Raw genomic sequence first — 13,326 nt, 5'->3', positions numbered from 1 at the left:
TATTTAACATTCAATACACGCATTAGTTTTTATGGTACAATGTTTAGTGTAAGTATTGAAAACAGACTAATTTTGAGAATATCATTAAGATGTTTCACAAAGTCACCAAAAAATTAATCCTCAAATATTCTACTCAAAGTCAAAGTAACGACTGCAATAAAAATATCGTTGATGGGAAGGGAGGTTTTTCTTTCCACATTCGAAATTCTAAATTAAGTAGTTTAATCGAATCGTAGTTTCGAAATCGATTCAAGGAATTTAGACTATTTTCTTGATCGCGAATAAATTGGAAAAAAAGAACATATAAAATAGTAATTCGAGTAAGAAAACATCTGTGCAATAAATTTGTATAAAATATTCAAAAACGATCAAAACATTTCCATCAATAATTATCAACATGTGTTATTATCCAATGAAAGGAAGATTTAATATGTGCTACGCAAGTTTTGCCGTTTGATTTCAGGTGTCTAAGTATTTTGTTCACTTATCAAGGACTTGCAGCGCAATTTAAACATTGAATTCACCGACGAACGGTGGAATTTCTGTCCGGAATTTGGATTCACTCCTCCACTCCCTACATGAAATTCCTCGTCACTTGTTGAAGTTTTAAAATCCATCGGAAAAGTTTGATTAAATTTTCAGAGAGGGGAAGAAAATTTTGCAACGTTGAGAAAATTTGACAAGACTAATGCTTTTGGCGCGTATAACTCTTACACCGAGTTATTAGTTCCCAAAGGGAGAAGGAGGTCCTCGAATCGAACACGTGAAGTTGCCACCAATTTTCCACGGGAAAAATTTATCCACAGCTGGTTCTGTTAATGCAATGCTTGTCACGTATATTGCTAATAACAGTCAAATTAAAACAAAACTGCTTGCTCCAAAGAGAGGGAAGGCTAATGCTACTTTAGACGACATATTGTTAGTCCCCCTTGATGGCGGTAGCCGGTATAAATTTTCGGCGGAATAACGCTCTCTAGTAATGTCGGAGAGGTGTTAAGAAAGCACTCTCTCATAATGGAGCACTTAATTGTACGAGAAAAGAGGGGATGTGTTTCGAGGAGAAGGCGTTTATTAGCCTCGCATCGTCCTCTTGGCAGCTTTGTGCCGTAAGACATTCGAGAAGTCAAGTTGGATCCTCGATTTTCTTGTGAGAACTGTGAATTGCTTGAGGCTTGTTTTACAACGAAAACTATTTCAGCAAGCAAGCAAGCGTATTCATTGCAATAAAAAATAATTTGTCTAATACAAGTTGAATTTGAGTATAGCTTGTCAATCTGATGAATTCAATCAGTTAATTTCACCTTGAAATTCTAAAATGATTTTAATTAATTTCGCAGAAATTAATTATATTTTCAAAACAAAAACTAGTCAATGGTTTTCTGTAGCATGCTCTCAATGTTGAATAATTCAAGTTTTCTTAATAGAGATAAGATTTATCTCTTTAATTTGTTTTTTAACGTACGTTAAAACAGCCTTTCCAAAACACATAAAAAGAATAAAAAATATCCAAACATCAAAAATATTCTCACAAGACTATTACAAATATAAAATATGAAATGTACAGATTACAAGGACAATAAAAACATATAAGAAAAAATAAATTTCTTAAAAAACCTGATATCATTGGGAAAAAATGTATAAATATTTAATATTTCACAAAATTTATCAAAAGACTAGTTCTGGGAAAAATGAATGAAAACAAAATACTCACTTCTTATACGAGAGTGAAGAACGTGAAAAGTGATTTCATCTAATATTTTGACTTCAATATTTACCCTGGTTTTTAGTATACATGAATGCCGCACCACTAATGGAAAACACTCTTTTCTCTTTTACGTATGTTTTTTTTCGAACATTTCTCCGATTTTCGAATTCATATATCTAGAATAAAAAGCATAATCGATGTTAAGTAAAACCAATTACATAACCCTGACCAACAATTAACTGATTAAAAAAATAATTATGATGATTTCCATTTGATAACAGATATTAGACTATTTTTGTAGACCCACTGAAAGGACACCTAGTTCCCTGGGTCACAGACTGAATATTCATAATTCGTGTATCTTTGTCTTTACGTACAAGTTTGTACCAGTTGGCATGTTTTTGTAAAGGGTGTCCTGCAAGTGCTAGCACGGCCTTTACCTCACCAATCGCCCGTCACCTAGGTATGATATTAATTTAAAACATGTTTCTTGTTGGCATCAGGAGAGACAGGGCAACAACTTTCTGATTGAAAGTTAATGCATGGGGTGGGAGTACAAGTTTTATTTTGTTACACACTGTATTTGCACTCTCAAAATTGGTACAGGGTGATCTTCGAACGCCATTTTAGAGCATGTTTTAAATTGGAATCATACCTCTACGACGGACGATTGATTAGATAAAGGCCGTGCTAGCACTTGCAGGACACCCTTTACATATATACAGGTCCATATATAGTATACATCGCACTTGGAAACGTGGATTTTTTATTTTATTTTTTTATCTCAAGAGACTCAGGGCAGCAATTTCTAATTGGGTTTTTGAGCACAGTGTGTCCGTATAAAAATTTTTTTGTGTTTTCAATTTTTTTATGTGTATGATCCCTCAAAAAAGAATTGCGTCATTTAAACAAACCGCATGTCATTTGAAAAACGTTTTCTAATTGGTATGTATATTGTAATATTGTATGGTTCTAAAGTAAACGGTTACAAAGATGAAGTCTTACGGACGAACAGTTTGAATCATCCTGCATAGGGAAAAAAATAATTTTTTAAAGATTTATAGATGAAGTATAAGTGTTTGAGTAGAAAAATATTAAAAATTGCCATACAAAAGCGTGACAAACATTTCCTTCCATTCCTTAAGATTTGATTATTCATGAATGAAACTTTCTCATTCCGAGTAACCGATCAAACACCGCTGCGGACTATACGCCGAAAATTACGGTACGTTTTAGACATACTCCTTTTTTTAAATAAAAATTCTTAACTATGAGGATCATTCAATTGCAAACCACAATCTCATTTGCTAATTTAATTTGATATTTGTTCGTGGAATGTGCCATCGACTTTTAACCCTCCCTGTAGTTCAATATATATATGTTACTGTCAAAGCAAAAAGTGAGGTCATTTCGCGAAATGGCTGGGAATTCTTGGGCATTGTTCGATGTACTGATGGTAGGTGCCAAATCCTTTTTTTTTTTGCATCGCCAACGTATGAGATGCATGACTATATATAATAACTGTATTGGATTAGCTCCCTGTGACGAGGGAGAAAAAAACATTTGAGAAAAAACTATTTCTATAATAATATAGACACATTTTCGGTATTTTTTTTCGGTAAAATTTTGAAAAAAAAGAAAGAAGAAAACGATTACTGTGTGTGTGTGTGTCGTGACTGCGATTTGATGGGTTGCCATATCTAATGTATAATACTACAAAATAACCACGAAAAAATACGCCAAATGGCGATGGCTCCGAATCCTGCCTTTTATTTTCGGACTTTGGCCAGGGATGTCCAGTCACTTCGCGAACTGGCTGGCAAAAACCAGAAATTCGAATATTGGCCGGGTCAATTTACAACGATATTGGCCGATTCACGTACTGGACGATATTTCGGGCTTTCGCAGTAACATACACATTACAATTTAAAAAATGTATACTGTATATTAGAACAAAACCGAATAATATTGTTTTTTAATAATTTTATTACGCATTTATTACACAATCATCTCTTTCGATATTAATAATTTATGTACCATTAAATCGGTGTCCTTGGTTGGAACGTCTTCAATTTTCAATTCCGTCAACACATTTCTTGCATGCGTTTTAATCATTATTTCAAGTATGAAATTATGCGATCTAGTACAGCAAAGGAGAAATTCTTTTTTTTCCTAATCCATAAATCCCGAGAATATGAGAGCTTCAGAGACAGAATGATTTCCATCTCAGAAATTGGATTTCGGGGGGCATCCGTGAAACGGAGCAATCAAGGATGTTTATGCGTATGGGAAAGCAAGAGAGAGAAAGAGAGAGACGGATTTTCGAAGATGAAGACGTGTGTAGAACATGAGAGAATATGTGTGGAGGGGTGGCGATAGAAGAGAGAACATGGTCCTTTCTGTTCCAACACATCTGCCGTATGTACGAACAGACATCCCGGCGTTAATTTCATGCTTGTCTTCAACAGAATAATACCACGCGAACGGTTTATTTAATCTAATTCGTGTGGAAAATACACAAAACGCACTTTCATCCTCATATGTAGGCATCCAAGCGCGATTTATTGCACCTTCAGGAAAAACTGACGTTTTCCCGAATTGGGGTGAATTCCTCTTTTTGCTTTTCTCTCTTTATATATTGTCTTGGTTTTCTTCTAGGATAATCTTGATGACAGCCTTGTCCGTCTGTCTCTCTTGTTTATCCGTGAGGCATCAACCGACAAGAGGAGAGAAAAGATAATCGCTCGAGCAAATGATTACCGAGCGACGAGGTAAATCTCTCTCTCTCTCTCTCACACATTATATACTGATATCTGTACACATATAATTTACTTTTTTCCCTTTAAATTTTCCCTTAAATCCTCAAAACAAGTACCTAAAGTAATATACTTTTTAGAGTCCCCCCTTTTTTTTGGTCTCAGAGTATTTGATTTTAATTGAATTTTAGACGTTGGTTGCTGTGAGACGGTTATCCAGTTGTGAGGGAAAACCCTTGTGAGATTAAGTTTACAGTTAACCACGGGAACATGCTTCTTTTCTAAATTTAGAACTTTTAAGAACTCATTGTTTTATTATTTGAAAGGTGGAATGGGTCGTTTCAGTGGTTCGCGTCGATTTTCATGTCACTGAAAATGAATTTTTGATAGCTCTAAAATTACTAGCGGGAGACCATCAAAATAATTACGTTTTTCACTTGGAAAAATTTTTATTTAAAGAAAAGGAATGAGAGTATCAAATTTTTTTTTTATAAATTTATATTTTCATGGAATTTTGGGGAATGGAGATATATTCCAAAGGAATTTTTTTTTGAGACAGTTACAGTTGAAGTGAAGTTTTAGCTCATGAATGTTCAAATATGAATAATTAATTTGAGAGGGTAAATCACAATGATTTTTACAGTTTCCAAAGAAAATTTTTGAACTTTCAAATCTTATTAAATGGAATCCGTTCAAGGCAGACGTCTCAAACCCAGGTGCAGCAAACGCTTTTCCAACTGGATGCACAGATTTCCTATAATTAAACTGACGGTAATCACTCATGACGGTACACCGATGCAAATGGAATTTTGTGCATATATGCTGTTCAGATTAGCAGTACGTGCCCTAATTTTCGATGGGAAAAGAACTGGGAAAGAATTGTTTCAAATTTCCTCCACGTGATGTGAATTCGGCACTCTGATGATAAATGACATGACAAACGGACAAGAATTTATTCTATGATGCCAAATCGAAATTACAAAATTTTGCGCTCGTGCCATTTTCTTCATTACAGCACTTCGTAATTTATAATTACAGCAACACTTTACAATTTGCACCTTGTGATGAAAACGCAACTTTTGTCTTTCTCTGAATTTCTCTTGTATCATCTAAAGTGCATGTGTAGGCCTATAATATTTCATGGTTTGCTTGCAATCAGCTCCAGATGCCTTAGTTTAATTTGGTGATTGTTATTCATAGCCACCCTGTATAGGAGTAGGACCGTGTTCAGTAATAATGTATGCTTACGCGGCGCATTTTGGGAATAGCGAATGTAAATCATACTGTATAAGAACTGTCTAAGGGAAGTCTTAGAGGTCTAAGGTGTCTCTCTAAAGGTCTGAAGTCTCTTTATAGGGCTAAAGGAAGTGACAAAAGCCTTTTTTTCAACTCCATTCAAATTTTTATTCAATAACTCTTTTTAATAATTAAAATTAAAGAAATACAATATAGTTTATAAATTATGAATTCAATCCCATCACAGTCCTTAGGTCGAATCCGTTCGTTTGCTGTAATGGACTCGCGAAACGAGGGTTTGCGATTTTTGAGAGGACTCCAACTCATGTTTTAGATCCTTTGTTCTCAATAGGGGTACATGATTCCTTTTTGTTTTCCGCGGATCCTTTGTGCCAATAAAATTGAGGCCATATGCCAATTTGCAGAATAATATTTAATATGAAGCAATGTGTAGAAACAATGAGTTGATTATTTTTTATTCAAGCTCATGGACCCCCTGGCTCATAACGCAATTAAAATTTAAAAAGAAAATTCTGTTTTTGTCCTTAGTTGAGGACTATAAACGTTTTAGGGCTGTACCACCCTCGTCTTCAATGAGAATAAAGTTTTAACCTTTTTTTCAGACTGTACCTAGGAATGAAAAAAAAATTCAGGTGACTTACGGTTTAAGTGCTCTTTAAGGATGAGGATGCAATTGTATCTATAAGGTTTCTTGTTAAGGATGAGGAGATGGTACATTAATGGTGGTTTAAAAAATTACTTTCATTTTATGACAAAGAGTTGTTCTATTTACTCACCCTTAAAAAATAATTTGGTCCGATGTTAATACCGGCCCGCGGGTAAGGTATTTAAATGAAACTTTGCGAGTAAATTTTTCCTCCGTTTTAATCCTAAAAGAATAAAGGGCGTGGAGGATTAAGGATCTTAATCCTTTCCACGACACATAGTAGAAATCACTAACCCCCCTTTTTTAAATAGCATATCTTCTTTAATGAATTAGGATTTCTTCCGATTTTCAGCAGGTGCAAATTAGAAGGATTTGCAAAATATCAGCTTTACAAAATATCTGGGCTTTTTAAGTGATAAAATAAGACACTTTTAACCCTTACAACGATATTAACGAGATATTTCGCTTAACTTGATCCTTTTAGTTTGGCAATTACAAGATATCTCACCTCCTTAAAATCCTCATATTTCGGCAATGCCGAGCCCAGATTACCACTGTAAATTTTCTTCTTCGGATATTGTGTTTTCCACACCATAATCTGTCAGATCAACTGCCAGTGCGCGGAGTCAGCATTTCTTCAAAGTTTGATACCAGAAGAAAAGAGATGGTGTTCTTCGGGGTAGTATAAGAATATGCGTACAGTGCATAGGTAATAGAAAAGCCATAATAATAGGCAAAGCCGGAGTATTTCTCTTCCTCGGTTATTGTTTTATCATTATTCCCGGAGTTGAGGGAAAGCGCTATCAACTGCGCAAAGTTGCAAAAATATTCTTCTTGAAATAAGGTGCGGCATTTTGCAGAGAGTTCAGAGATTTACATTGCAGCAGTTATAATGCAGATCAGAGAAATTTTAAAAACCGCTTAAAGGGTAATAGAGACGAGATATGTCATCAATACCACTGAGAAGGTTAACTGGTTGAATTTAGAAGATGATAAACAAGATGAGAAACTGGAACACCTTTGTCGCAAAGGCAATGTACGAATCATCAAATCTTTTGTACAAATCGAACCGAAATGTTGACAATTACGGAGATAAATTATTTTTTCCCCTTTTTAAAAAATACCATTGCGTTGACTTGAGAAATAAACGTAACAATTTATAATAGCATAGGCGTAAGTAGCTCTTTCGTAGCAGTAGTAGTAAGTGAGTAAGTGGTGGGTTTGGGTTAATTTCACCGTCGATTAAGGGAAAAAGAAGTAAGTGCTTCTCTTCGGCCAACCGAGGTTATTACTGGTAAAAGGTGGAGGGTGGAGTAAAACTCATTGCCGAGTAATTACCTCTGGCACAGAACATCCATAATTTTGATATCCCGATCAACCGCGCGCTTAACTAAGATATGAACGAAAGATTCGAGGGAAGTCGGCGGCGGGTCGCGCAAGATCGATGGTGGGTACATCAAGGGAAATTTTAATTTTCATCGAGATCCTGCCCGGTTCTGAAATTGATAACGATGGGTCACGATCAAAAAATCGATTCACGGATAAAGCTAAGAACAAAAAAAATGATTTTTTTTATTTTTGTTAAAAAAGAGATAACCTTCTATTTTTTGGTGGAAAAACATTGTAACTTCTTTCTTTCAAAGCTTGAATTTTTTTCATTTCTTCTCATTTTTGCTAATAAATTATTATATATTAATTATTTTAATTTAATAAAGTTGGAAAAAAAGAAAATCACTCAGTGACCACAATTTAAAATCCCGAAATAATAGCTTCCATGATTATTTTAATGAGAATCAAATCAATTTATAATCATTACGCTCGAATCATGAACATACACATACACTTTGAATATTGAAAAAATTATTTCAAATTATAGGGCAGTTAATGAATTGATTTTTTTAAGTATTTAAAAATTTCGTGAGTGAGACTTTAATGGTGATGTTTAAAATCATTTTATTCTTATCCTTATCAATTTTCTGAAAATCATTTCTCATTCTAATCTTTATAGAATTATTTTTGTAAAAATTTATTTCGTGTATTAAAGATATAAGTGTCTCGAGATATATGTGTCTCTACTGGCGAGTAATGTACAGGTTAGTTTATCCAAGCGAGTTCATCCTGGTTGTGAGCAATGAATGAATGAACGGCCAGGACTCTGCCACCGCACTTATCCCGTTGTTGGCATCCTCTCCAGCCTAGATTTGGAGCAGAGTCTAGAACAAAGTGTGTCTACCCAGCTTCTTGAGAAATAAAAGGCATCCGCACGCTGTTCGTAACGTCACTCAAGTAGTCCATCCTCACTCAGAATATTCAGAGAAAAAAAATTCCGCTGCACGTACTTGCATCATCGTTGTTCGTAAAAAAAAAATGATCGGGCACAGAGTTGGTGATTTATATGTCCCACATCCAATCACCGTGCGGTATTTTTGAGCCAACCTGAATGATTCTACGCCAAAATATGAAGAAATGAAATGGAATGCTGTGGTTCAAAATGTGGCAAACTTGCTAGAAAGTCTTACCAAACTACTCTCTTGTCATTGAGATGAACTTCCAACCCGTACGGATGCCTTCTAAATCTAGGAGGTGCTGGGCTACCTAACAGATTGCGTCCTATAAAATGCAGGGTGTACGATTTATACTGATCGTTTCTGAACTTTTCTCTGTTACTGGCGCTTATACATCAGGTTTCCATTGTGTTGTTGGCAGATGACACTGGTGGGGAAAAACACTATTGGTGAAGTTGTTTCAGCTCACACATTGCCGCCTGAAGTTTCATGAACGTTTTATACACCGAAGACGTTGAAGAAAGGTTCAGGTTCCAAATTCTGTGATTTTCTGTCTTGCAGTGCCCTCTATCGACCAAAATTTGAACTAATTTGTGTGTGTGTGGGGGGGGGGGGAATTGTATGTGCGAAAAATCCCTTTCGTGAGAATATCTCAAATCAAATATACCGATTTCTTCAGTTTTTACGAATTTTTAAACTATTCGCAAATTTATGAGAGAGACCCTTATATCTCAAAAATATTAATTTGAGATATTCTATTAATTTATAATGCAATGAATATAATGAGTTATCATACTAATGCTGAAAGATCTTCACTAAAAATATTATAATGTCTAATGATACTAATATATTAGGATTTATAAATCCGGTTTCTTCTAAGAAAATTATTATCCTTATTATGAAAATTTCAATTAGGGTAGAATCTAAGTACCAAGTGCCTATAGTGTTATCTCATTTTGAAACATATCAAAGTTAAGATTGTCTTAATATCATACTTTCATTGTCAATATGGGTTTCTCTTAATAATAATTTTGAAATAGTATCTTGAGGTACGACTGCATAGCTTTATTATAAAATAGATTTAATAAACTTTTATACCTTTATAAAACTGAATTGAAGAATATTTTGCTAGTTAAACGTCGCTGAGAACTAGTAAGACAGCAATAAAAAAGGAATAGATGAAGCATCTGCCATAAAACGAGCGCAGAATGTGTCTCGGGTGGAAAGCTCTGAAATATTCTTGACACTTCCATTTACAGTTGTTTCTTTTTTTCCTCCGTCTGTATCCTACGATTTCGGTGATATGTATGTAGCGCATTCGCCAGTTGGGAAAAACAAAGTATTTTCTGAAAATAAGGAGAGAAGTGGTTTTTTTTTCCAACGAAAACTGGAGAAGCGACAAACTCAAATACTCTCTGTTAACGCATCCTAACAAGTCCAAGATATTGCTATTTTACGCCGATCAAGAAAATTCTTCCGTATAGTCGGATACATTCTTTTATGTTCAACAATATATGTACTATGTCATAGTATCCGTTGCACCACTTTTAGCCTACTTTCATAGACCGAATAACGTATATGGAAATGTTATAGACAACCATCTAACATGCAATACTGTTTCCTGAGAATTTCTTCTTCGATGCTGTTTGGGAGATTCTTTTTTTTTCTTTTCTGAATTCATCGTTTCTAATATACCGTATTTCCCCCCACGTCTGATATTTTCCCGCATCTTTTGTGTTTCAGTTATAGCTTCAAAAGCTACGCTCACCATCTTTCGACGCTGTGGAAAATCGCACCTGGTGTGAAAAATACAGCATTTTGTAATCGATAATTATCCAGTTTCGATTAGAATTTTTTATTCTTAAATTGTACAGTGTGGGCGAGAAGCACTAGATACAATTTGAAAATTGACAAAAACCCAAACCAATTCACATAAAAGATGTGGTTTGCAACGAGACACTTACCATTTTATGAAGTTTTTTTCCCCTCTTTTTTTTCTGTTTATAAATCTGAGAAAAAAAAAATTTCACTCACACAGCCGGTACTGTTTCAAATAAAACTGAGAATAACGTATAAAATGTAACACAAGCAGCGCATACTTAATGATTACTGCAGGTTTCGTTACGTGATACTACCAAAATTCCAATATGAACACCTTTCGTAAGTTCGGTTGCATCCGAACGTGGTACTCCATTTCAACCCACTCTTCTACCATTGATTGCGGAAGAGTCTCTTGATCACTTTCTTGATTTGTGTCTGTAATTCCTCGATGTCCGTATACGTGTGGCGTAACTTTGTCTTTGACATTATGGGGGGAGGGTAAATCTATAGTCCGTTCTAAAAGTTTAGTCGCAAGATGAAAATGGCCATAAAATTAAAAACGCAAATTAAAAATGATATTCAGAGGTATATGAAATGCAAGATATTGTGGAATCACCCCAAACACGAAACAGTGAAATAAAAAAACAACTAAAGTAAATGGATATTTTTTCTCTCGTTTACAAACCCTTATTTGAAGACAGGCGACAGATTAAAATTAAACTGCTTTATGCGTTTATTCGAAATTACAATTAATCTAGTATCCCCAAAAAACTCTTTTTAACGAGTTTTTTTGGGACTATCTCATTTTATCCCCAAAAACTTAATCTTTTTCCTCCAATAACTGAAGCAAAGTTATTGCCAATTATACAAATACAAATACAAGGCCACAACAGGCAAAATGCCCAACGAGGTGGCTGAGAAAAAGATGCCCATAACAAATATGGATGTAATATATTTCAAAAATACAGCAACCCAATTAAAAACACAATCACAAAAATTATAAACAATATATACACATGATGCAATGCCCATAAAGAATATTATGGTTATCTTATTCTAAGAATGGATAGCTTCTCGATTTACCCCAACATGTTTATCGTATTTCTCTTAACCCTGGATAATAACCCCTAGATAAATAAATATCCGCCTAAGAGACTGCTAGTCTCAAAGACTACTGAGTAACACTGATTTAAGTTTAGTTGTCAAGGGTTAAGTGAAACGAATTTAATGCCCTCTTGGGACAGAATTACTCTATAAAAGTTCTATGAAACTTCAAAAAAAAATTAATCAATGAGCCTATACATTACATTGGCTCTAACGTAACCGATACGTTTATCGGTTGCATTTTGCAAATTTGATAAAGAACTTTTATCAAACTTTTATTATTTCCGGTCTTAGTCTGAAAATTAAATCTTCCAATGCGTTTTTTGAAGATTTGTGTTTTTTGCTTTTTCACTTCACAAAAAACTTCATTTCGCAAGCATTTTTCAAAACATCTCTACGAAACTTTCCAAATGTATTTCAAACAGTTCTGGCTGTGCAACGAACTAAAAACTAATGTTCAAAACTGTTTGATTTACCTTAATTGGAATTGCAAATATCAAGTACTTTCAACAAAGAATGTGTAAATATGTAAATTTTACATCTTATTTTACACATTTACACATTATTTTTTTTGCAAAAGTATTCATGAAATGATATTTATTTTATGAATCCTGTACTATATCCAAACCAGAACCATATTTGTTTCATCCAAACTGACCTTTTTTTTCTTCAAAAAAGTACCTGGAAGCAAGGAAGTCACCTTAATGAATAAAATAATGAATATCTTCGAATCCTTGTGTTAAATTACTACGGAAGGATCAAACACGAAACATTAAAAATTTAAAAAAACTTCATACTAAATGGATATTTTTCTCCCGTTTACATATACCGATTTCATCAAGTATTTCAGTAATCACGTGCTCATTCCACTTTGAATGAGAACCTTTACAACTTCATTTCGGATGAAAAGAGTATCGATGATTCGCCACATTAATCTACCCAACTTCGACAAGGGCTTGCCGTGTATTTGAATACTACCATTCTCTATCCTTTAACCCATTCGACTATTTATTCCTGGAAAGCACACATATATAACGACGTGCCTCTTTTTTTTTATTTTTATCTTCTATCCGACGATTTTAACGAATCATTAATATTCAGATATATCCCCATACATTATGGGAGAGTCATAAATGTCTTACTCTTTATAACTCTTAGGCAAAAAATATGTATTGGAAGGGAAGGAAGCGAAATTGCTAGTATTCGGGTGCGCCATGACATTACATCCGGGAGCGATATCGAAATACATAGCATATCCGCTATGTATGTCGCTGCTGCTGCTGCTGCTGCATACATTCCAGACCATCAAGCGTCGAAAGCATTGGACCGAAGCTCCCCGACACTTACGGCAATAAAACAAATCCCCTCGCAGGAGTTACACTTGCTCCAGAAAACTAAAATTCTCTTCTTATGGACCAGAACGAACGGAACAGCTAGACTAGCCTAGCTCCCTATGCATCCGCATACACCCCCGGTTATATAGGTTCCTTTCCTGGAAAATGGGTATATCGCCATGCCTCCTCTTACTTGGACCGACTTCAAGTCAAGAGCGTGAATATTGACGGTAAGGGTGCGTGTAAAACAGCGGCAGCAGATTTATAAAGCGTGCATCGAGTACGAGCCGAGTCTTTGGCGCGTTATGATTATATTCTGGAAACAATACACATCACATACGTGCTTAAATGCTACAGATAAAAACCTGGAATACTTTTTGTTTTGGCACCCGAGAAAAAAATATAATAATGACCATGG

The 13,326-nt window shown here is 34.8% G+C and overlaps 1 protein-coding gene across 2 annotated transcripts in view; it reads left to right on the top strand.

Moving 5' to 3' along the window:
• LOC149069499 (delta-sarcoglycan-like) overlaps positions 1–13,326 on the top strand; it is a 148,347-nt gene that overhangs the window by 57,676 nt on the left and 77,345 nt on the right. Inside the window, exon 2 of one of the 2 annotated variants that reach the window (XM_089249542.1) lies at positions 4,364–4,476. The exons of the other annotated variant lie outside the window; for it this stretch is intronic. Within the exon in view, the coding sequence (XP_089105668.1) occupies positions 4,458–4,476 (19 nt within the window). The 5' untranslated portion in view covers positions 4,364–4,457. The remainder of the gene's footprint in view (positions 1–4,363; positions 4,477–13,326) is intronic. 2 annotated transcript variants of the gene reach the window in all.

This window comes from Pholcus phalangioides, unplaced genomic scaffold, assembly GCF_987345545.1.
Source record: "Pholcus phalangioides strain wild (caught in Gottingen) unplaced genomic scaffold, Ppha-v1.0 ptg000022l_1, whole genome shotgun sequence".
Taxonomy (NCBI): Eukaryota; Metazoa; Arthropoda; class Arachnida; order Araneae; family Pholcidae; genus Pholcus; species Pholcus phalangioides.
Note: the sequence above shows the minus strand (reverse complement) of the source record. Positions and strands in the feature narration are given on the sequence as shown.